The following is a 24,760-nucleotide window of genomic DNA, read 5'->3' on the forward strand; positions in this document are numbered from 1 at the left end:
CTCTTTAGTTTAATATGTGCTTTATTATTTGGAAGTCTCATACATCGAAGTACCATTATAAGGAGCACCTGTAAGAAAATCAAACCTAGAAGCATGCATTCCAAAGTAAGGATTGTCTGTTATTAATCAAATGTTTAAAAGACATTGAAAATAAACCTCCTTTTTCGGCTTTACAGGATTAATCCACGAAAATGCACATTCAGCTCATCACGGTACACACAGACGTTGCGGATGGGCAGCAGGGATCGCTGCCCATCTGTATGAGATGCAGACAAAGTGTCACCCCTTCTAGTGTCGGAAACACAAAAGGCACCATAAGAGAATGTTTAGAAAAAACTGTTTATGCCGTTCTGTTCTGATTTAAAAGTGTAAGAATTGCTGTCCTGGCATAAAACAAAAAGCCTTTGACACCTGTAAAGTATCATTAGAAACTTGTAAACCTTTACACTTTTCCAGAAGCATCGGGTGCAAAGGCAAATATAAAATCTATTGACTTCTTAGATTACAAATGCTACCCTATGAAAAAATCTATAGTTACAAAAATATAAAAGATCTTCTAACTCCGATTGTTAGATCCTAGCTTCGATCTACACCGCATTGCAAGTTCGAAGCCAGATCTGATTTAGACACATTTATAGAATAGGAAAGCGCCGCTTGTCTTATTTTTAAATCAACATTCCATCCACTTTACTACAATTTTGCCTTCTAAATTTGACTTATTACTGCATATTAAGGATGCCAAATGGAGAGTGCTAACGGGTAAAAGGTTGCATTTATCAATGGATAGTAGTAACATATCCGTTCCCAGTCTGCTTTCCTTCCAGAAACCCATTTCCCTATAGATAAAATTATTTTCATATAGTGGTGTTGTTTTTTTTCAACTCCAGCCTCTTTGTATAGCACATGCAGTTTTCCTTTATGAACCTGTATTCACTGGCAAATGATTGAGAAGTGCCAAGTTGTTCCTTGCAGGCTTAAGTGAGAAACGGTGAGAAGGACAGCAGCTGCCAATGCACATCACAGCCTGGTAGCTGCTGCTGGAAGGAGAGGTACTGGCAACACCTTCCACATGTAAAAGACTGGCTCACCCTTTATCCACACAGTGAATTTTAGCCCTTGGCTTTATATCCTGCATCAGCACAGGATGCTGAAGCAGCTCTAAAGGCAGCCTAAAAAAGTGCTATTAGACATTAAAATGAATTTACTCTAAATAATAATAACTAGATGAAATGAGATACTGATGAATTAACTTTGTAAAATGCTGAGCTTAAGCCTGACAAACCGTAATGCTTTCCTGGCTGAATACTGGAATACATTTCTTCAGTACAATGTCAGTGCTGGCCGAAGGTGTCCAGCTTCCAGTCTGGACAAACTGAAGCCTTCTTCCTCTGTTCAGTGGAGCTAGCATAGCTTAGTGCAGTAATACCACTTTTCTCCTGGATAGTGACCTGCTTTAGCTGGGTTTTAATAAGAACTCAGGCTCATTCAGCCTGCAGAATGACTGTGGAGGATTTAACATGAGCTGTACTATAGTTATCTTTTGGCTAGGTGCAAGACATTTCTCTCTAAATACCTTTTCTTTCATTAGAAACCACCCCCAAACATTTCTTCTGAGCACAACATTTGTTAGTCCTTGACAATTCAAGCTGTGTTTTAGCCAGCTAATGGGTCTTCTAATAATGTGGTTTCAAACAAATGTTCTCTATAGATAAAGCAGTTCTTTATGAAGTAGCATTTTATTTTACCCTCTTTGAAAGCATTCACAGTACTCATGTATGCTTTGAGACAGTAGCTTATTATGTTGCATTATATAAAATAAGTGAATTAAAGAGACTTGTGGAGTTGTTATAAGAATAAGCATTCAAATGCTCTTATCTTATGCTGGGTCCATGTGTCCAACAGCGTATGAACAAGAAGGTAATACTCCTCATTATGTTTCAATTTCACAAAAATAGGGTTTGAATGGGCACCTTCTTCATCCCTTAGATCAAAAGTGTGTATTCCACTCAGATTATGCTGTGATGGCAGAATTTCTTTTTAACAAAAGTTCAAAGGTATCTACACACATCTGCCAGTGATTTTCTTTTAATAAGCATGTTGTACTTATGTGTTTAGTCGGATTCAGAGAAGACTTCATACTTAAAAAAACCACAGCCCGACACACTGGTCCCTTGTAGCAGGTTTCTGAATTTTTGCTGAGTTTTAAAATGGAAATCATGTTCCTAGTTCCAATCTAAACAATTGTTCTGAGTATTTCTGTCTTGAGATAAACAAACAAAGAACAAATAACAGGAGTAGATTTCATGACCAACTCCCTTCCCCAACCTAGTGAGTCAAAAGTTCCAGAACATCACTTCCAACCAAGGCACAAAATCATTCACTGACTCTTTTCTTCCACTGCTTTCTTCACGTTTTCCCCTTGCCCATAAAAAAAAAACCAGAAGTTGGTGTAACAATGTTGCATTTTACCAGACATTAAATTCAACCAAGTTGTAGCTGTATCTGAAATAGATTCTATCTATTATGAATTTAGGTTAATTAGGTGAACAGCACATTCTTAGCACATCTTTGTTCACTTTCGGCATTCACCTCGAAGGGAAGGAGATGGAGGAAAAAGCCACAGCAGTTTCATGCATATTTTTCAAGAAACTTTATGTGGAAGTCTTTCATTTTCTCCAGTAGGATCTTCAGCTTGTCTATTTCAGGAAGAATGGTCATTCTGAAAAATAATTTTTAGAAAAAGAATTTTTAAAAAAAAGCACATTATCTTCAAAACAAACTAATGCAATCACTTCACAGATGTTGACTTTCCCCTGGGGCACAGCCAGCAGAGCTGCTATAGCTAAAGGTTCCCTCATCGCTTCAGACCAAACAAGACCAAATTCTGTGCTAAATTCCAGCTGTTAGTGGCTTGGCTGTAATAAAATGCTGTTTGTTGGAAGCAAGAGCAAGCAACGGAGTTTATGTTCATAGTTTTGGTATTAAAGGATTTAGTCCAATTTCTTGTTTCAGTAAACTAAAAGTAATTAAGTGTGTGTAAGGAGCAGATAGGTAGAGGAAGATACTGTAGATGCAGTATCTTTCACTTGACTAAGGAAATGCTGTTTAATTCCCCTCCACCCAGAAGAAAGCAGGGCAGTGTTATAAACACCCTAGCCAACTTTACAGCATAAGCTATAATTACTGTTTGTATTTGCAGAGAAAGCATTTCAAATGTCAGTGTATAAAAATAGAATAAAACTATGTCAGCAAGCTGGGAGAACACCTGAATCAGAAGGAGAAGATAGAAGAGCAGGTCTTTGCCCCAGCAGAAATTGAGACTATATGACTTTAAATACAAGCCCTTCTATCTAGTCAGAAAAGAAAATATTGGGGCTTAATTATAGCTTGTTACAGTTCATTTCATTGATCAAACAGAAACTGTACCTGAAATGATATGTTCCTTCTCTTTGGCCAAATCCACTTCCAGGTACAACACAGATTCCAGTCTCTTCCAGAAGTTTCATGCAATAGAACATGTCAGGTGCCATCTTATGAGCCTAAGGAAATTGGATGTGTTGGAATAACAAAGTCAAAATATCCCAAAGACATATAATTTCACAATTGCTTTTTTTTCCTGAAAGCTTGTCTTGCATTATTGGTTTCTTGTTCTGTTTACTAAATAGACAAAGAATGATTCCTAGTTGTACAATTCATGCTGTGAATTAAGTAACAGTAGTTTGTAGAGGGGCAAGGATGAAGAACCTACACAGAATATTTGCTTCAGAAGAAAGGTTCTACATATTTTTGGTTTGTAACTTTTGGTCAAAAGTCACAAAATTGTACTTAGAAAAATCTAAGCCATATCTGACAAGATGAAATGAATTTGAGCTGTGTGTTCCACTTTTGTTAGCAGTTTCTATTTTTTCCTTTACGTTATCTGCTGACTAGAAAGTCTCCTGATTAATACCATCCAAGTTCTTAAGTGCATACAGTTATACACCTTGTCGCAGAATGAGCTGGAAAGGAGCCCTGTTTCTGTCCTCACCTATCTAGTTATACTTCCCTTTAAAAAAAATGAGGATTACATATTGAATAACAGAGCTCCAGCTAGGAACAAAAAGACTTGTCATTGAGCTTACTGACCTATGAGAAAAAGTATTGTGCAGAACTAAAATCTACAAGGAGACCTCCCTCCCTTTATCTCATCCTTGCTCACTGTGGCTTCTGCACAGTGTGTAGTTCAGTAGTGCACAGCCCATCTCACTCTCAGCCACACATCTTGGCCTACCTACATCCTGGTACATCTCTATCCCTCAACTTAATCTATTTAACACATGGTAGCATTCTCAACCTGGAAGCCTAACGAGTGCTTTGCTTACTTCCCTCACCTAAAGTAAAGGCCATGTTGTATTTTAAATCATATGTAGTCAGTGAAGTAACGCTTCTGTGACTAGATGGGCTTTCTCTACCTCTGGAATAAAAATTCATCATTAGAAGTAGGGTAGATTTAGACTAGATAGAGGGTAGATTTAGATGAGGATAGATTAAGGCCAGGTATTAGGAAGAACTTCTTTCCTGTGAGGGTGGTGAGACACTGGAACAGGCTGCCCGGAGAGGCTGTGGATGCTCTCACCTGGAGGCATCCGAGGCCAGGCTGGATGAGGCTTTGAGCAGCCTGGTCTAGAAGGAGGTGTCCCTGCCCATAGCAGGTATTTGGAACTAGATGATCTTAAAGGTTCCTTCCAACCCAAACCATTCTATGATTCTCTGATCTATTCTAACTGGCAGGCACAAAAGTGTAAAGGTTAAAATGGATTGGGAATAAATGATGACTGACCTTTGCTTCCTCAATGGCTTTGGAAGGCATGAAGATCCGTGGGAAAGCATACAAAGCACCTTGAAGTGGATTGCAGTGAACTCCTGGAACCTTGTTGAACATGTCTTCTGCCAATTTGGCTTTTTTGGCAAGATTGTTCAAAACAGACTCCTTTTCCTGTACAAAAGGAAAGTGTTCAGTTTGACATATCTGACACAGCAATAAAAGTGCCAGAGATAATGATGATGCTACAAGAATCCCATCCAGAATTAAGCACTTCAAGGACTTTGCTGAACTTTTAGAACAAATGATGTTCCTAAATCCATCCTTTTGGTTACAAACAGCAATGCATAAAGGCATTAGAAGGATGCAACTGCAAGGTGTTGTAGGCAGACAGGAACCTACAGAAGTTTATCAGCATGCCCTGTTCTTACATTCTTCCTTCTAAGCATCCATTCTTGGCTATTTTTAGGACCACATTAACAAACCTTTGGTCTGACTCAGTACTGCAATTTCTTAAGCCAGATTCAATTTCAGAAATGAAAAACTGTATATATATGCTTTAACACACAGTGCCATATTGTTCAGTATACAGACGTACTGGATAGCTAGGAACAAGGCTGAATTTATAACTGTATTTGAATTTCTGTTTCTCTTTAGATTTTAGTACAAGCAAATATTATTTATTAGTTCTTTTGTCATGCTTAACAGCAGAAAACTTGAACTTATCAGCAAGAAAGCTGATTTGGTAATGCCTTCTCAGTTTGTTTTGGCTCCTAAACAAAGAAACCATAAAAAGAATAAAACGTATTTTTAAAGGCAGACATATTTAGTTAGTATAAAAAAGCCTACATGGTTCTAAACCAGTGCAAAAAGAATAAGCATGTTATTGCTGACCTTTATGAACTGTGAATAAGATTCTTCTCCAGGTACTGGAGGATTCACTACAATATCCATTGCTGCTTGTCCTGAGACTGGAGGACAAAGACGAACAGAAAGCAGCTTAACAAGCTGTCCTTTAATGTCTGGGTGCAAGTTAAGGACCTCCATATAACCTCCTCTGTAGCCACATCTATGATTGGAGCAAACAGAAGAGATCAGTTAATTGCAAGTGTATAAATACTGGAAAAGCAATGAAAAGAATTGCAAAAGCAGAAAGATGGTTAATGAAGATCTTTGCAATGTGTAACGTACAGGTTGCTGAGACAGCTGCTTTACTGATCGTTTTATGATGGAAGTGAACACTGTGCCACTAAGTCCTAGTATACCATAAAGGGAAAACAGTGTACAGGCAGCTTCCCTGTTGGGCAAGTTAACTATTAACATGGACTGTTTCTTCTTTACAACAGGATCGTATGGTTGTAGCAGCATTCATTTAATAGAAAAAAAAATTTTTTCTTTAATCTCTTCTCTCCAAAACAACCAAACACCTGTAATATTAAATGTCCTAGTGATTCTTGAGCTGTTCCCTTGAGCTATTCCCATGTTTGCCTTTCTCACAGGTCTGGCTAAGGTCTGTAGGACTGCAGCTTTGTGGAACTGGGGCATGAGGTGTCTGAAATAAACACACTCCTAACATTGTGCTATTCAATACACTGAAACCACTGAGCTAATTCATCACTCAGTGCTTTAAATGTTTGCTTTCTTTTTTGTAACATTTTATAGTTAAAATCAGCAAAAGATACCTTCAGGTCTCTAATGTGAAATTTCTGACTAACAAGAGAAGATGAAATAAAAAAAATTACAGCAGACTTACTCGCCCATATATCCCTTAGAGGTGGAATGAAAAGAGGCCAGCTCAACGTTGTTGGAGTACTCAGGTCCCATCTCATACAGAATCTTTTTGAAAGAATGAAACTGGCATCCTTCAGAGTACACATTGTCCTGGTAAACCTAAACAGTCAGAAGACATTAATGTACTCCCTTCCCCCAGCTAAGGAAAAAAGATGGCCTTTTAGAGAGCCAGGTGTGCATGGAAGAAACAGTTATAACACTTGTAACTTAAGCCTTTAGAAGACACAAGGTTCTTTATTAAATAATTTTTACTGTAATTATGTTTTATCTCATGTGGCCTTACTTAATAATTCAGCCTTTGGAAAAGCAGCCAACTCTTTATATAATTTAGCCTTGACTTGTATGTTTAAATTGATTTTTCTTGTTTATTTCATTTCAAGTGGTCTGAATATCACATAGGTTTTTAGGTCAGCTCCTGCAAAGTTTCTTCCTTAGTTTTCCTGCTTGTGTCCCCTATGCTTTACCTCAAATCCAGTTCAAGCCACCTCTCATTAATCATCTCATATTAATAATCTTGTGTGTTTGTCTGTGTCTTAATATGATAACAGAGACTCTGTTTCCTGTGCTTAAAAAGCACCAATGCCACATGTGGGACAAAATTAAATTTAATCTGCTTACTTTTAGCTTTGCTTTTGAGAAAACAGAATATTCCATTACCTCATCAGCCAGAAGAAAAAGTTTCTCTTCCCAAGCAAAATGTATCACATCTTCAATGCACTTCCTGCTTTGTACCTGTCCTACAGTTTGATTTTTAGATCAAGAAAAATAGAGTTAGTGGAGCACACAGACAAACCATTTAGCCCAGACCTAGTTTGGCAACTAACTTTTCAATAAAATATCCCTCTGTCTCAAAAAAGAGCTATTCAATTTTAGAGCACAGTTCAGTAAGTATGAAATTAAGAAACATAATTGGAGGAGATATGGTTCAAGGTAATTTAGTCCATCTCAAGCAAAGGAAGTGTGAAGTATATTAATTACGCAGTAATTAAGAGTAGTCTTTGTATAAATGATCTTTTAAAGCCCATGCCTAATGATTAAGCAAAAACAGGCTATTTCACAATGTTATTTAAGCATAAGTTTGACAGATAACTACAGGGAGTTTAATTATTCTGTTCCTGTTTGTGAACCAAGCCATGCTAATTGACATTGTGCCTTCCTAACTCAAGTATGATGTATTGACTTGAGCCAATTTTCTTCACAAGTGCAATGAGCTGTGGATGTGTAAACAAAGATCTTTTGCTGCAGTCAGCTGACAAGCAGCAGGAAGAAAGCTTATGCCTATTTACACACATTTAAATTGTTATCTTCTGTCCCCAAGCCATTAAAAGGGAACTAGTTTCTCACTAAGCAACATCAACTACACAAAGAAATAAATTCTTCCAATAGAGGCATTTGTTGTCATTAGTTCAGTATGTATCTGTAGCCATTGCCATTATCATGTCAGAGAGAAGATTGAAAAGCAATTGAAAGTCATTCCACAAGTCCACAAATTTCAGTGGAGGCAGTGGCTTCAGATGTGATCCAGTGAAGTGAATCTGCTCCTTCCTCTCTCCCCAAATTCTTGGAGTTCCATGATAGTGAAAACAAGTTTCTAAAATTATGATGTGCTATCCGACTTGAAGCACTGCTGTCTAGAATTCAGCTTTATGCATGTGGGATGTATTTTGGATGGGCCTGCAATGTCAAATATAAAAAAAAAATAAAAGGATCTGAAACATCTTTTCAATAGAGGTGCTACAGACCGGTGGGATTTCCCGGGTTGATGATGCAGAGCACTTTTGGATTGCAATATGCCTTGGCTTCATTCAAGGAGCGCCGAAGTTCATTTACGTTTAGAGACCAGCAGTTTTCTTCATCCAAGTAGTAGTTCACCTGGATGGCATCTAATTCAGATATGAGTGCTGAATACAAGGGGTATTGTGGTATAGGGATCATCACTCCTGTTCGGGATTTTCCACCTCCTGAGACCAGGATCTTTAAAATTGACTGGGGAAAAAGTAAAAAAAAAAAAAAAAACAACCAAAACCAACTATATATCAGAATTAATAGTATTCTCTAGAATAAGTTACTGATCTTCCTTTTAAAAAAATGTAGAGCTAAGGTAGATTTCTATTCTAGAAGCTGGCAGTCATTTTCTTGAATATTTAAGTTACTGTCTGAAAGAGGCTGGTCTAACTGAGCTTCACAGCATTCCTCTGCACATCACTGCTAAATGTCTGCTCAACTTCAAAATCTTGGGAAAAGTTCTGATCAGAAGTTCTGAGCTCTAGGAAAAGTTGAAAAGAGGAATATCAAGATCATGATTTTTCTGTGGCACCTGTTTACAATTATAATGAAAAAAGCCTGAGCTAGTTGTTGCTCTGCCTTCCACATACTGCGCCAGTGACTGCAGCAGGCCGAGAAATAAAATCAGAAGTTATTGCTGGGGCACACGGAAGTTTTCCTTTGGAACGGACAGAACTGTTTCTGTTGAGGAGTGCTAGTGGTCAGGTGGGAGCAAAGCTGGCATTATGAGATTAGCATTATGGTTTCATGTTAAAGAAATACTGAAGATGAGAAGTGTTCATATCTTAGAGTGGAAATCTTGGGTATTATAGGTAGTTTATGCTCAGAAGACAGAAATGTAATGCTTATACTAAGATCAGCGTGAGGATGTACAGCTGTGTGTCTCAGTGGGGGCTTGGTTGGGAACTGTTGAGTCACAGCCTGAACCCCTGATTGAGCACTTGGGGAAAGGACCCGGTCAGCCCTTGGAGCACAGGTGAAGGCAATTCAGCTGTGTGACCAGCAGGGGTGGAGCCTGGCTGCACCTCTCTTAGACCTCATTTAAGGGCTGACTGCCCCTGGGGGAAGATTTCTGGTTGGAGATCCCTCCCTTGTGGAGTCTTTCCTGTCAGTCTGGATTTTTGGGAACAGGTGAGCACCTTTCCTTTGAAATATTGTTATATATGTGCTGGTCCCTTTGCTGTTACATTCCTATAGCACCCTTTTCACAGCATTAATTTTTCTGATTGTAACAGGGCTTTTTATGTGTTAATGAGATAAAAGAATGCATTTGTGACAAGTGGAGAGATTTCTTGCCTTTTTTAATCTAGGGAGACTCTGAAATACAGGTGCAATCAGAGCCAGTATCTTTATCAATGTGTAATTAGAGTGTAAAACAAAAAATAGCTCTTTAGATGACCAGCAGTACCCTTCAAGTTTTTCATGGGTTCTAGCACAAAATATGCCTTTCTGTGCTTCTTATCACACTTTAACTCAGCTGTTAGGCAAATGGTTTATAATCAACATCATTTTGTACATACCACTGGTTGAAAAATACCGAGCATCCAAAAAGTGTTATTAGAATGAAATACAAATCTAAAAACAAATTCTTTGACACACTCTGCCCCCTGAGTGATGAAACAGTAGTTGTTCTGTCCTTGGAAGTACGAAATAATGAGACTCATTGTACTGCTGACATTTTACTAATGGCAGAGTGAAATAAGCATGATACAAATTTGATATGCTATGCTGATGTTCCTGACAAGCTGCCAGTACAACCCTTGGCATCAGAAGCTCTGGAAAGCCAAGTCATTAACGATATGTGGAGAACTGTTGTCACAATGCTGTTATTCTGAACTTTGCCACTAGGTGTCATTAAAAAAAGCCCCCTTATTATTATTAGGCTGCCTTTAAAAAAAAAAGTAAACAACTGTTGGTTGTTACAATATCAGTAAGCATGTCTCTGTAATGCGGGAATCCAATAGAGACGGTTACTCTTCTCTTAACTGAGGACTAGCTTGGTCAAAGCCAAAACCTGATGCTTCTCCTAAGCAAGTTGGTTATTGAAACTGGTCTTTGAGGTTTTCAGTGGCATTAATATGCACTAGCAGAGTTTGCTAGGGAGAAGAGCTCCTAGGACTTCTCCCTTCTTTGCCATGGATTCATACCTGCCAACCTTCAGTTCTCATGCATCACAACTACCAGGGACACCATGATCTAGTCTGAATGGGCTGCCTCACCTAGTTTGTAATTAGACATGTACATAGCTTATGCTATCTATACAAGGGGTACTAGTAATTATAAATTTAGAGACAGTGTTTCCATGGGTCTGTTCCTTAGCTGGCACCTTAAGTCCATGTAGTTGATGTTCTGATTATCTACTTAATTTTACTACAGCATCTGTTTGATCAAGCTCATAGGTGTCAGACCAGATGTTCAACAGAGATCTATATTTCTGAAGGTAACTAATGAATTATAGTTTATAGCAAGAAGAAACAGCTTTAATTTTAACACTCACAGTAATACCATCACTTGCCCCAGTGGTAAGATATATGTTATCTGGATCTGCAGGAACTCCTCCATCTCTTCTTTCGATATATGAAGCGACATCTTCACGGATGCAATTTATACCTTGGCTGGCAGTGTAAGCTCCTGTGGAAGACAGAATGAAATAAGAATTAGGTACATTACGTCTGCTGTTTGCAAGCAAAACTCCTGAACTAATAGTGTACAAAGTAGTTTTTGTGTGTGAGAGCTTTGAATCCCTGGGATTTCTTTTTCTTTCCAAGGAGTGGGAAAGGAAGTTGGATTGTTCATTTAGCAAAATAATCCATTTGAGTCTAGAAAAATACAGTAAGAATCACTAACACATAAAAATAGTATACTGGATTGATTAAAAGTAGGCTGTAATGGATGTTTTGCAAATTGGGTCAGCAATCCCATTTTGACTTTCTCCCAGTTGCTTTCATTATGCTGAAAGGTCAGTCAACAACTATGTAAGCAGTAGGAACAAGGAACAGAGATAGGAAGAAAAATAACTTTTTCAAAATCCATGACAAAAGTAAGACTTGTTTGCAATATGAAAATAATATAATGCCATCTCTTCCCATAGTCTGAAAGTGAAAACATCCTAAACTGCTTCCCTCTCCCTTCCTGTGGAGGTAACCACTTGCAAGTTACCTGTAGCAGAGACTTCTAGTGTCACCCCAGTCTGCCAGGTTTGCATGAAGTTTACAGGACACAACTAACAATCCCAAATGAAGTAAGATTTTGAGATGCCTGTGTGCTGACATGTGCAACACAAGTGAAGATGAGACCAAGCTTAGTTGAGGACTGATGAATGATGAAATGACAAGTGTACACATAATTTGGAACACTGTCATGAAGCTGTAGAATCTTCTCTGCTTGTTGGGTGGAGTGAAATAATTGCACCTGACTTCACTCTCTTAGCTCAGTTATATGCTAGTAGTCAGCCTAATAATACTTCTGTAGCAATGTAATTTAGAAAAACAGCCTTGCAGGGGCTGTGCAATTGCATTGCACAGTCGCAGTTCAGGGCACAGAGTTCTCTGATGTCCTAAAATCTTACTTTCGCAGTAAAGTTACATTAGGTTTATACAAGGTATTCTACCACAGCTAGGAAGCTCCTGTTATTGTAAGACAACAAACCTAAGCTGTCATTCTGTTTCATGCTTCTTGGAGGGCTGTGTCACATAGCTCAGGAGGGATAAAAAGAAATTCAATTTTGAGGTCTGTGGTTAACTTTATTTGATTGATATCTTTGACTGGAATTCATTAGTTTGCACTGTAGGATAAAAAGTATATTAAAAAAAAAAAAAATCCCGAAAAACAACATGTCAAAAGAATCCCAGAGTATTTGAACACAATAGAAGTTTAGGATGTCTGAGGCTTCATACATGGTCTGGGACACTGCATGTGCACTCACCCTAGGCCATGTGCTTATGGAGTGCTGAATAGAAGCTGATGAGCAACCATGGCCAGAGTGGGCAGATGCATGATCCAGAGGTAGATGGAGAGCAGGCACAAACCAGTAGAGCAGATCAACAATATATGCAATGTTCTTGGTTTTCAGGAATTTAGACAGGCAGTTGTTCTCAATACAGACCGTATCAGGAAAAATATTGTGTACACTGCATTTACATATTTACAGAGCTTATATTAAAAGCATATATTCTCAATGATCATTGCATTTGAATGTTGCAAATATTTTAGGCCTACTTCCCCTGTGCCTACTGAGCAAATGCAAATTATTTGAAATGTGTGCTGACCTGATTTTTTTTTTTAAAAGTGATTTTACATATATTTCTGAAATATTATACAAGGCTGGTTTCCTTTCAGTCACTCCAGAAGCACAGGGCCAAAACTCAGCATTCTGAGAATCCCTATTATGTCCCTAAATTTGAAAATCACTACAAGAAAAAGATTGAGGAAAAATTCAAATATGTCCCTAGCAACTCTTACATGGCAATTGGTGCAGTGTTGCTGAAGTGTTTGGAAATAAGCCAGGAAAGGATTTGTGGAGTTAAGAGCAACTTCTCAATTTTGGTAACTGTGTATTTTATGTTTTACTTTTCCTGTGAGCCACACTATGGATTTTCCCCCTACAGCTTTGACCTAGGCCATCTCCCATTGGACTTGTTATCGTATAAAACAAGATGAGGATATTTCAGCACTGCATGTATTGAAACTGCTTTAGTTGATTCTGTTGCACATAGGAGCAACTGGAACGGATGCTTACCTAAGCTGTTACCTCCACAACCCTGCAAGATCCGTCTCGCTCGCTTTTTTGCATCTTCTGGAAAACTTGGGCTGTCCAACAGGTTTGGGTATGTGCACAGTGCCACTACCTAGAGTGCCAAGAAAGCTGTAAATTGGCCACTGCTCAAAGGTTATTCCAAGCTGGTAAAGTTTCTGTGAACTTTCTTTGGGCAGGAGGATCACAAATAGTAGGTAATTTAAAACAAAGGTTATTGATGAAGGGTTTGCAGTTGTTTCTTTAAAGGTAGTGCTTGCAGAAGTGAAGAGATTTGTATCAGGTTTCAAGTTCTGCTGATAAAAGCAGTTATAGAGTTGTTAACTATTTGTATTAAGGCTGGTAAACACTGGAGTCCAAGTGAGCTACGCGTAGTGCAAACACAGTAAAACAGTTAATTATACAGAAGGGGAAGTCTCTAAATAGGTCTGTCCTCCACTCTTTGTGTATTATTAGCCCATTCAACTGACAAGAAATAAAGGGTTTAGATATAGAGCAGAACTGAAAAATATAATCAGAATTTTAAATCCCAGTAGCGTCTTCTGATAATTCTTGCCTAAAAGAACTCATTACCAATTAGAATTTGTGGAAATATTTAATTAAAAAAAAAAAAGTGATGATATGGAACATAGGAAAAGTAGAAACATAACCTAACAGAATTAAGTTTATGAAGAAATGTAAGGCACAAAGGTTCTGAAGGCCTTCCTTGAGATCAGCTTTGATTTGCTCTCGTTTCTAGGTTAACGTGGTGTCAAATGGATAGGCTCTTAGCATCTTATGGGAAGGTGACTAAATAATTAAACTGTGAGCACATACGTCATGGGGAGAAAGGATTCCACATTTACAGAGTATTTTATTTAATAACACTGGTGGATCTAAATTAACTTGAAAGAAGCTTGGGGCTTTCTAGTTTGTAGTCAGTTTGTTGTATAGCTCATCTTATCATCTCAGCATGTAGATACCCAGGATGATGCAGCTTCAATTTGGCCTGTAACTCTCTAAATTTGAATCATGATAGGCTCAGGATTTTGTGTGTGAGTAAGGGATGTTTTAGTATACTATTATATATAGTATACTATTTTTACTAGCATGCTATTTATTTAAATAATATAAAATATATTTATTAAATAATATAGCAATATAAAATGTAAATAGTTTTAAAACTGTATGCATTTAAATAGTGTAATCGTTGGGACACTTTTTCAGCATGCTGCTGTAAAATCAGTGGCAGTGCAACTAGGTTTACCCAGCTGCATGCAGATCTTTCTTCATCTGACAGTACACTTTAAGGCATTTGCTTTTTTTCCTTAAGGACAACCACTTTCTTTTTTGAAGTGCATTGCTGATAATGTGCTGACTCCTTATAAAGGAGAAGTGGCAGGGGAAAGGATGGATGGGGAATAATCTGAAGAGTAAGAAAAGCTACTGTGTTAAGAGAAAATACGGCAAGCAAGTTATAGGACTTTAGGCTGAAATCACAATTTGTAGCTTGTTATTACAGACTGTTCTTTCTGTAAGTGCAACTGAGGAATCACTCATACTAATACATAAATCAAACAGATGTTAAGGTATCTTAACATAATTGAAGAAGCAAGAATAATATTTTATAATATTCTTACCTGACGAAGGAAGGTGATTGGTCTCTGTCCCATTGCATGTGCATCTCCAATGTTGGCTTTAATTACTTCAGTAAAAGGCTTTTTGATTCCCTAGAAGGGGATAATTCACAACATATTGTTAGGGCTGAAACAGCTGATATAGCCTTGTTCTTTGGCTGGCTGTAACCAAATAGTGTGTAGTCTCAATAAAGCTTAGTGCATTTCTTAAGTACTACCAGTAGATCTTAAATGTTGACTGTGACACATTCTAAAACAATTAGTAGTCTGCTCTTTGTTTTCATTTTCTGCTGCCTACAAATAAGAGATTGGTTTGCATGGAAACTACATGTATGAGCTGGAAAAAGATGAAAGAAAGGCATTTTGAATTAGCAGTAATAGAACAGCTTGTTTGATTCACCAGCAGGAGGAAGGACTCAGTCAAGAAGCTACAAAGATTTGAGAACATCTGAGAAATCCACCAACAAGAGAAACCTAAGACATTTAGTACTATTTTGAGTTGGCCTACACACGCCTTACTTCTTTATTTTCTGAATACTTAGGGTCATTACATAATGCATATTTATTCTATTTTACCATGTACAGCTGTTTCCTGGAGCCCACAGTAGAGAGGCTCTATATGTTAAACAGCACAAGTGCTAAATAATCATCATGAATATTGAAAAGCTTCCTAATCTCTGAAATCTGAACAGGCAGATGTTTTTCCTGTGAGGAACTGAATACATCATGAGAACAGAGGGAAAGCAGTTGAACAGTATTGGTTAGCAATCAGCTCTTTAAAAAAGGACATAAAGTTAGAGGGGAAAAAGGTAAGGAGCTGGACTGGCAGAAAAAAATATTACAGTTTATTTAAGTAAGAAAGATGATCTAAAAGATAACTCAAGTGTGAGAGATGTAGGGAGGCCTTCAAGCTGTTACAGGATTTTCATGTGGACTAATGAACTGCAAGTTTATGCTGATTAGTTTTCTGTACTAAATCATTTGTAACAACCTGCTCTGTTTGGGCTGAGCTCACAAAGTCCTTTCCTGGCCCATGTATGTACAGCAAGTTACCAGGTTTGTATATGGCTGGCAAGGCTTAACTACTTATTTGTTTTCTACCATGGATGGCATGCAAAGATACTGATGACCAAAATGATAGAATAAGTTCGTAGGTATACGAAGATTTGGAGGCCTACAGCTACATACTGTGGCTGACAGGTTATTCTAGATAATGTGGTTTCAATTCCCCCTACAGATCCAGTTCGAGGCTTACATAACCAATTCCATTTACATCTTTCTTCTGAATTAGGTAACTAGAAATGGCATCAAGACAAGGCAGCAAAACTTAGATAATCCTGATTTAGTACAGTTAAAACACTTACATGGCCTTAAATTTGGCCTTTTTAAAGCTTTCACTTAAAGTAATTGAAAGTGATACACTGACCCCACCATGTCATTTGCTTTTATTTTTGCTGGTATAAACGAGCGCCTAAATAAGGGTTGCATTTCAATTTTATATAATGAATTGGGAATAGAGAGATCTGATAAAGATTACAGGTATTTGAGGCTGGAGTTAAGCAATTTCTCAGCATTACAAACAGAAATAAGTTGGGGATCACTGATAGCAGGTAGCATCCAGATCACTGCTAGTGCCAAACTCAGTGTTTATGCCATCGCTGCCTTTGAGCTCCATCTACAAGAATATAATCATCACCTGCTCCTTAAAACTTACCCTACTCTTGCTATTAAATTGATTGATATGGAGAAAACAGCAAAATGTGTATGTTATCTTACTGGAAAATCTTAGTGGAGATAGAACAGCTGTGTTGTACAGACTGTTCCTGCACACCTGCTGAATGTATGTCATCCTATTGAATAATTTGTATTTCTTGGCCTCAGCTGCAGGAGCTATTACTTTGGTCTGTCACAAGAGAGATGCTTTTAAATAACTGGAACCTTTGCTTTCCCTGACTGTGAGTTAATGTCAGCAATTGTTTAGAACTGTCTTCTCAAGACTCACTATATCTCTTCCAGTGAAATCTAGAGAAAAAGTATTAAGACTACGTATTTTTCTCTTCACATATTTCTACTTCTTGATTTCTTGTCTTTCTATGGAATGAGGGAATATCAGAAGCTGTTCAGCTTTGATTCCTCCAGAACAAAAACTGCTACTTTGCAATTTCAGAAAGAAGGCAAAGGAAACAATAACAAGCAACAACTAATGAAGAATGCTAATGAGCCAAAGTTTCAAAGCAAGGATATCAAAGCTGCCATCAAGAGAAGTCTAGGCAGTGCCCATGACTGCACATGACTTCAAGGTGGAGATCTACTCGAAGCTTTGACACAGAGGGGTATCAGTCACAGGTCTTTTGAGTCAAGGTTTATCCGTGGTGATGGCATTAGTGTGCATGGCGACCTCAGGAAAGATTACTGTCAAGTACTTCTCAGAAAGTCTGCATTAATATCTATACAAAAGGAGATGCAAATGTAATGTTGGTAAACTCAACGTGAGGCTGTGGAATACGAGGAAAAGCGCTGCAACACAACATAACATTTGTTAGGGCAAGGTTTATTTTATTGCAGGAGGCTAAACAGTCTCTGGCTGTGTCAGAAACCTGTTTGTGCTGGGAAAATGTAAGTCCCTGGTAAGCCAAGGAACATTCAGGGAGAACAGAAACTGGTCCATAGTCTATCTCTGTATATAAATACATACATATATAAATATACATACATAAAACATATATTTATATATCTATATATTTTTGTGTAGCATTCATCTATAATTTAGTAGGGGCAGGCTTTCAAGGTATGTTGTTGAGGCAGTCTGGTTGGATTTGGCAGGATTGCAACTGGCCTATACTTGTGGGGTTAAGCAGGCAGAGATTTGGAAAAGTGAAGCTTGCAGAACAGGAGTTGTAATAACAAACTGTGGAGCAGTAGGTACCAGTCTGATGCCTACTGATGAGGGTATGAACCACGTCAAGGAGAAAATCCAGCCTCCAGCCGTACAAAACATCCAATGCTACCACCTTCTGCCTTCAGTGGCTCCTCACCCTGTCCTGACAACATTTCATCTTCTGAACAAAGCCAATCTTCTGCCATTCTATTGAAATTGTTAGCAAGGGGAGTGATTATGGTAGTCATCTTTTTTTAAAGCTGAAGAAACCATCTCACATGTGCAAATTCAGATGTAAAGCAGAGCATATAAAAATACACTCAATATTTTTCACTTGTTGCCTTTATGATATTGACAGGTTTTAAAGAGAAGAAATAAGTCTTCCCAGTACACTCTTTAGAAAAAGTTCCTTCAGCAGTTATTTGTCTATCTCCTTTTCTTAAAGGATCTGCAGTTTTTCTTGGAGACTACATGAAAAGCTTTTGGAACGCAGAGAAGGTCAGATAGAATTATTCTAAGTGTATTGGTGTTCTCAGTGTCACACCACGTTGAGACAAAGGCTTTTCATGTATGAACCAGAACTAACTGCTGCAGAATTTATGCAGTAACACAGATCTGGAGAAGCTTCCTTTTCCCCTAAGTATCCCTGTGACCTCAAAACAAAGCTAGAAGTAGAAAAATATGAAATGAAGAGCAAAAATTCACAGGGAGCAAGTCACCATGCAAAAAGTGTTGGGTGAATTATTTGATTAAAAAAGTGGTATGATGGCAGAATATTCAGTATTGCAAAGAACTAGCAAGAAGCCGAAGCACTGCCAGCAGCTTGTATGTCTTGCAGGAGTTTTAGCATGCCTAAGGGGTCCTTTTACAATGGTGCCATCAAAGAATGCTGGGAAATTGTGAGATTAGCACTGTTCCCAGAAAGAGCAAAGAAGGGCACAAACAAATGTACAGCTATGTTTGCTCAAGTCTTAAGCAAATTTCAGGGGAAAGGCCTCAGTCTGAACACAGGCTTGTGTGATTTGAATTTGATTGAAACTAAGCTAAAATTGAACTGAAAAAGGTGAAAATGTGAGGTGTTTTTCTTCCCAGAAGAGCAATGTGGTGCTTCAGCTGTTTTAGAATTTCAGAATTTGTCTGCTTTGGGCTGTTTTTCATTGATTCATTTCCATTGGCAATTCTTTGTGCCCCCTCCTGATGGTTATCGGGCAATAACACCACACTGTGGAACCCTTTTCCATAGCACAGGCCAAGCCTGGTTTTGCTGTGACTTGCACAAACAAGCTGAATAATAAGAGAGTTGGCACAACCAAACATTTCAGCATAGTTTAGATATACTCTGTAGTAGCCAAGTGCTTTTTTAGCTCTCAGAGGGCCAAGAAAACACTGGCCAGAGGCCCTTAACTAATAGAGACTTGAAGGTCTGAATTAGCATTCCAATCTATTTATTAAAACAGCTCACGGCAGAAAAAACACTGACCTGCTTACCACAGAGTGAGGCTTTGTGTTACGTGTGTGTAATTAATGCTGACAAGGACTGCTGTTGGAGGGAAGGAGAAGGCAAATTTTGGATTTTGACTTGAAATGGCAGCGGTGACTTGCATGCTCCTTACTATTAGATGAGAAAAACAGCATAGCTGACCATTAACTGGCAGGTTTGAATCAGACATTACAGATCAGGATTTGTCCTTACGTTACTTTTGTCTTTTATGTTGTTCAAAGTGCATTTGCATTCAGAAATCTTTTCTACATTAATAAAATGCTAGATTTGAATGTGACTGTATGTAACGTAACTAAAATAATGCCTATTAGGAGATTAGACCCTGGGATCCTCTTGAATTGAAGACCTATTGGGAAAAAAAAAAAGACTATTTTGGAATCAACTTTAATATCATATCCAATGAGAAAATATCAAATCTTGACTGTAGATCTTGTGGATTGCATGCATCTGAACATACAATTTTGGTAATCGCATTCCTAAGATTTTTCCTCTTTATCTCCAAGAGTTTTCCCCCTTATCTGAAAGCATGGGTTTTACTATGGACTTGCTCTAGTACACAGTGCGTACTGCAGATGAGGAGCAACAGTTCTGCCTTAGTGAGGTCACAGGCTCTTGCCTGGGAGATACTTTCTTGGTGTGTACACAGTCACGTATTCAAAGCAGGAAATTACAGGGTGGTAATTTAAGCTTAGCACCTTTTGTTACTGGGTGTACCAGTCCATCTCGCATCCTTTTCTTAGCACGTCAAATTGTATTTCTGCATGTCATCGCTGTAACTGTTTTACCTTTCCACAACTGCCAGGGACACAGTCAATTCCCATTTACAATTAAGGCTGGATTCTGAGTCAGAAATGTTCCTATTCAATTTGAAAGCCTGAAAAATTAGTTTATTAAAAACAAAAAACATAATGGACGTAAGTGTCTAGAGATTGTACATTGCTACAACATGCAAGTAGTTCCAGACCCAGTGGTGGAATATGAAATCCTCCTATGCTGATCTGAAAGAACTTTCTACATGCTACCAACATGTGTCTGCATACCACCTTTCTGCCCCTACATTTCTGTCTAAGTAACTTGGATGTTTGGAACAGAGACCTAATGTTGTAGTGACTTGCAGTAAGCCAGTTTAGTTTCCAGTGTTACATGAGTTGACATGTAGATCCTAAAATGTTATTTAGTATGCCTGTGCTTTGTAAGGACGTTTAAGCCCACTTAACTTGACATCAAATGAGTTATGTAAAACCTAAGCAGGAAATTGGAAAACAGGAGAGTTTAAGTGAGAGAGATAGGAAGGTATTTTCCATAACAAGGTCAGTTAAAATTAGCACTAATGCAAAATAACAAATCAGGTATGTTTGCTGCGTATCTAAAGATAAAGCTTGTTATTACTCATTATGTAGAGAGAAGGGCTCAGTCCTGAGATTACATTATTCTTGCATGGCCTTCATGCTCAGGCTAAAATTTCTAGTCTGAAATGTAATTGAAGTCAATACTTGATATGCTAGCCATCTGTCAGCAAGTCTCAAAAACAAGTGATAGAAGATCATACTTGCTGGAGTTCTTGTGAGAATAATCATTTAGTAGAACGTGCCTGTGCTTGAGCTTGCTTTGTAAAAATTTCCAGCAACACCAAGAAAATGGCTGAAAGTTCTGTGTCTCACATCAGTAACCCAGCATCAGCTGGTTATTACCGTCAGCAAAGGGGGGGAAAAATAAGTCTTTCACTTTTGAAGCACGATGCTTTTTCAAAATTATAAAATATGTATATATTTAAGAGAGAGTATTTGAGTAAGTGATTTTGCATAAAGATTTCCAGACTTAACTTGGATGGAAATTTTAATTTTCCACTTCAGCCAACACGGATCACAGGCCAACAAAACTTATGAGGTCTAAGAACAGCATGCCTCATCTACGCTCCTGAGCAATGGATCTTATCCTGCTTGAGTAATGCATTCTAACTTGAGACTTACACTGGCCTGATCCTGAGGACATTAACAAAGAGGCTGAAATTAATGCCTCCTTTTAACTTGCTTTCTCTTTTTAAGAACTATCCCTTAAATTGCCTACGGACTTCTCAAGTAACGTTTTATTCCTTATTTCCATGTGCACTGTGGAGTTAAAGCTCCTATTGGAATCCTTTGCGGTTAACATACAAAAGAAGCAAATGCCAGAAAGAATAACAGAGGAACAGCTATTCAGAATGTGAGTCGACAGGACAAAACTCAAAGAGGAAAGCTTTCACTGTGCAAACAGCTCGAGTAGCTATTTTGTAGTCTGCATAGCAAGCTATATGAGTTACACAAGTATAAAGTCTGAATTGCCCAAGTTTAAACACAGGGACCTCTATTGTCTGATTAGACAATGCCTGCATTGAAGATGCTTTTAGTTTAGGTAGAAACAAAATGTCTAGAAGAGGCACCTTCTACAGAATAGGACAAATGCAGATTTACAAGTGGAGGTACCGTTGCTTCCCACTGCATTGTCTTTCTCCCACACCATACTACGGAGCCTGGGCTTTCCTGCTTGTGCAAAGCTCCTCCCCCATCATAAGTGACAGAGCAGCTACAGGATCTTGCTTTTGGCAGTAAAGAGTAATCGCAGATTGAGAGATGCTGTGGGTCATCACCTCTCTCAGACAACCACTTCTTCCTCGGTCAGTGCTAGTTCCTCTGGCAGAGGTGCAGTGCTCACTCTGTGATCTCAGGTTGAGAGGGGTGAAAAAAGCAGTTATCCAGTGGTAGCTGGAAGTAATGTAGTTCAACTGATCGGTTATCACACTATTGTCAGATTTGAACCAAAAACTAGATATTTGGATAACCTATATTTCAACTACAAGGATCCTAAGTACTGCTTCAGGCTGTACAGTTGACCACACAATAATTCTTTAGCTGTTGGTCAAAGGATAGAATGAGTAATTGCATTTCTATCAGAAAGGCAAAGAGGAACGATGAACTTGAGCAATGCAGAAGAAAGTCTTTCAACTGCTTCCTCAGGTTGGTCAGTGCTCTCTGTGAATGTTGTCTGACTTCAGCAGTAATATTCTCCTCCTTCCTTGCCAACAGGTACTTGGTTTTGTTTGCTTTAGTCATTTTAGAGTGTAGTCATGTGTTTATGAACACTGTTTGCCATTGATAATATACCAGGGACTGGCTCAAGGAAAAAAAAAAAAGAAGCTTTTAAATGGAAAATGCCACATAAGCAGACACAAAGCAGCCATAACAAACTTCTAATAAAGCATTTGGTAATTACTTGCCTTTCTATTTTTTAAGAAGTGCACTGAAGATGATTCTCTCTGCCAATGACTCAGCTTGTAATTGAAGGAAGCAGAGGAGTGGGGAGGGGTTAGGAAGATCACATTGTATTTGTTTTGTTAAGTAATATCTCCTGCTCGGAGATGGATGGTAACATGAAAACAAACACTCAGCGGGAACACTGGAAGGTTTCGTTCCCTGTTCCTGGTGAACGATCTCATTAGGGAATCCATGAAAAGACAGCAACACCTTTATAAACAAGTAGTGTGGCAAAAATCAAAACACATTTTGAAATGAAACCTTCATCAGCACTCTGATGGTCCAATTCTAAAAGAGATGCATCTAATAATTGAGTTAAATATAAGTAGTTGATGTATATAATACATGGTGAGCTGGAAGAATGGGTGGCCTTCCAACATGAGAGCAGCCAACTAACACAATGAGCAAAGAAATAAAACAGTCTCTTCAGCATTGCTATGGCACTGTTGTTCAAAACATACACAAAACATACACTTATCATGTTCTTCCTGCCATACCTACAATTACAGATTAGTAAGGCTTGTTAAAGTGGAGAAAACAAGGAATAATATTTGGAATCGTAAGAAGTAACTCTGTCAGATGCTTTACTCAAAGCAGCACTACGTTGGTGAGTCCCTGCGCTGGCAGGGGAAGCTGTGATCAGCGCTAGCAAGAAGCCACACCTGATCTGCCGTTTGTTTGTTTGTTCTCCGGAAATATGTATTAAGATAAGGACTAAGAGAAAGATCTGGAGAGCTCAGTGTAAGCGCTGAGTGATTCGGATGCTCCGTTCGGTCTGGTTTGGCCCAGGAGCCTCTGGGATTTGTGGCTGCTATGAGTGTCAGCCACCCAGAATCGGGCAGCACAAGCGAGCGTTGGCGCTCGTGTTGGGTAGCGGCTCCTCAAGCACCTCAACTCGGGCAGCTGAAACCGGGGAATGCCGCGCCGGAGGTGTCTGCAGGACTCAAATATCTGTACGGCGTTGGGGCGTGCGGAGCCGCGAGGACGGCGGGGGGCGGAGGTGCCGAGCGTCCCGGTCGAGGCAGCGCCTCGGGGCCCCGTACCGAGAGCCCGAGCGCCCCGGCGGGCGGTCACTAACCCCGCTCGATAACGTAAAGGACGCGGTATTGCATCAAGAGGTCAGAGTGGCAGAAGAGATGTAAATACCGCTTTATGAGGGGATACTGTATGCGCTTTACGCAACCCACGACACGAGCAAACAGGAGACGGCGGCGGCTTTCAGCCTCTCGTGCCTCTCCCACCCCCTCGAGAAGGGCGAGGGGCGGGCGGGGCCGGGAGCAGGGGGGGCTTCTCGCTCCGGCCGCTCTCGCATCCTCCCCGCGGGGACGGCGCGTCCGCGGGGAGCGGCTGAAAAGCCGCTCGCCGTTCCGAGGTTCCGAGCATCCCGGCGGGGCGCCGCGCAACCGGGGAGCGGCGCCCACAGGGCGGTCCCGCGGCCCCTCCGCCTGCCACGTCGGCCCCACGCCGACCGCAGCCCCGCCGAGCCCCCCGGCGCCCCAATCAGCGGCGGCGATGGCGGAGGAGTGCCCGGGGGCAGGGCCGGCGGTCGAGGAGCGCTGCCCCGCCCCGCCCCTCCCCACCCGCAGCCCCCGCCTCACCTTCCGCAGCTCCTTCTCGATCTCGCCGGCTTTGTGGACGATGGGGCCCCGCACGGCGTATTCTACCGCCTTCACTTGCGGGTTCATGGATTCCAGCGTCAGGATCTTCTCCCTGCTCGCCTTCTCGTTGATCTTCACGGCGGAGGCCTTGGCAGCGCTGCTCCATCTCGCCGTCCCCTCCGGCGGCAGCCGGGCACCCCGCGCGGGCCGCCCCGCCGCGCCGCGCAGCGCCTCTTCCCCGGCGCCCCGGCAGCTCGCCGGCATCCGGCCCGCGGCGCGCCCAGCCGCCGACACGAAGCGGTGCATGGTCGGCACGGGCGCTCTGCCCGGAGAAATGACACCGCCGCCGAAGATCGGTGTGTCCCGCAGTCAAAGCCCGCGGCTGTCGGGATGCGCGCGAGCGAGAGATGCGCTCAGGAGCGATGCCGAGCTGCGGGCGCTGTTATACGCACACGCTCAATCCTCCCATGTCCGGATCCCGCAAACTTAATCGCGATCGGTACAAGTGATCTCGCAGCCGTGCGGTGCCGCGGGAGAAGCAATAAGTCCCACCATTGCATCAGGCGGTGGCGCCGCACAGCCCCCTTCCCTCCGGCAGCTCCCGCACTCAGTGCCCCACCACAGCCCCGCCTGCAGCCATCCTTAGCCGAGCCGAGCCGAGCCGAGCCGTGCCGTGCCGTGCCGTGCCCGCCCGCGGCACGCCAAGGTGGGGATTGCAGCAGCAGGCTGGCGTCGCGCTGCCTGGCG

General features: G+C 40.4%; 1 protein-coding gene across 1 annotated transcript; it reads right to left on the reverse strand.

Moving 5' to 3' along the window:
- Positions 1–3: 3 nt before the first annotated feature.
- On the reverse strand, positions 4–24,319 carry GPT2 (glutamic--pyruvic transaminase 2). Its single transcript, XM_031614986.2, has 11 exons — positions 24,014–24,319; positions 14,750–14,839; positions 13,116–13,224; positions 10,875–11,008; positions 8,335–8,578; positions 7,250–7,329; positions 6,555–6,691; positions 5,696–5,870; positions 4,820–4,975; positions 3,427–3,539; positions 4–2,719 (listed from the first exon to the last, which is right to left on the reverse strand). Exons 1-11 carry the CDS (start codon positions 24,317–24,319, stop codon positions 2,629–2,631), a joined length of 1,635 nt encoding a protein of 544 aa, XP_031470846.1. The 3' UTR covers positions 4–2,628.
- Between the last annotated feature and the right edge of the window lie 441 nt (positions 24,320–24,760).

Source organism: Phasianus colchicus, chromosome 13 (assembly GCF_987193195.1).
Source record: "Phasianus colchicus chromosome 13, bPhaCol1.hap1.1, whole genome shotgun sequence".
Taxonomy (NCBI): domain Eukaryota; kingdom Metazoa; phylum Chordata; class Aves; order Galliformes; family Phasianidae; genus Phasianus; species Phasianus colchicus.

What these genes read in the sequence shown, in the direction of transcription:
- GPT2 (XM_031614986.2), bottom strand. Translation starts at nt 24,319, where the DNA reads ATGCACCGCTTCGTGTCGGCGGCTGGGCGCGCCGCGGGCCGGATGCCG. An exon ending in CAATCACCTTCCTTCGTCAG is followed by an intron (nt 13,225 to 14,749) that starts GTAAGAATATTA and finishes TTGGCACTCTAG; the next exon opens with GTAGTGGCACTGTGCACATA. An exon ending in CAACCCGGGAAATCCCACCG is followed by an intron (nt 7,330 to 8,334) that starts GTCTGTAGCACC and finishes ATCAAACTGTAG; the next exon opens with GACAGGTACAAAGCAGGAAG.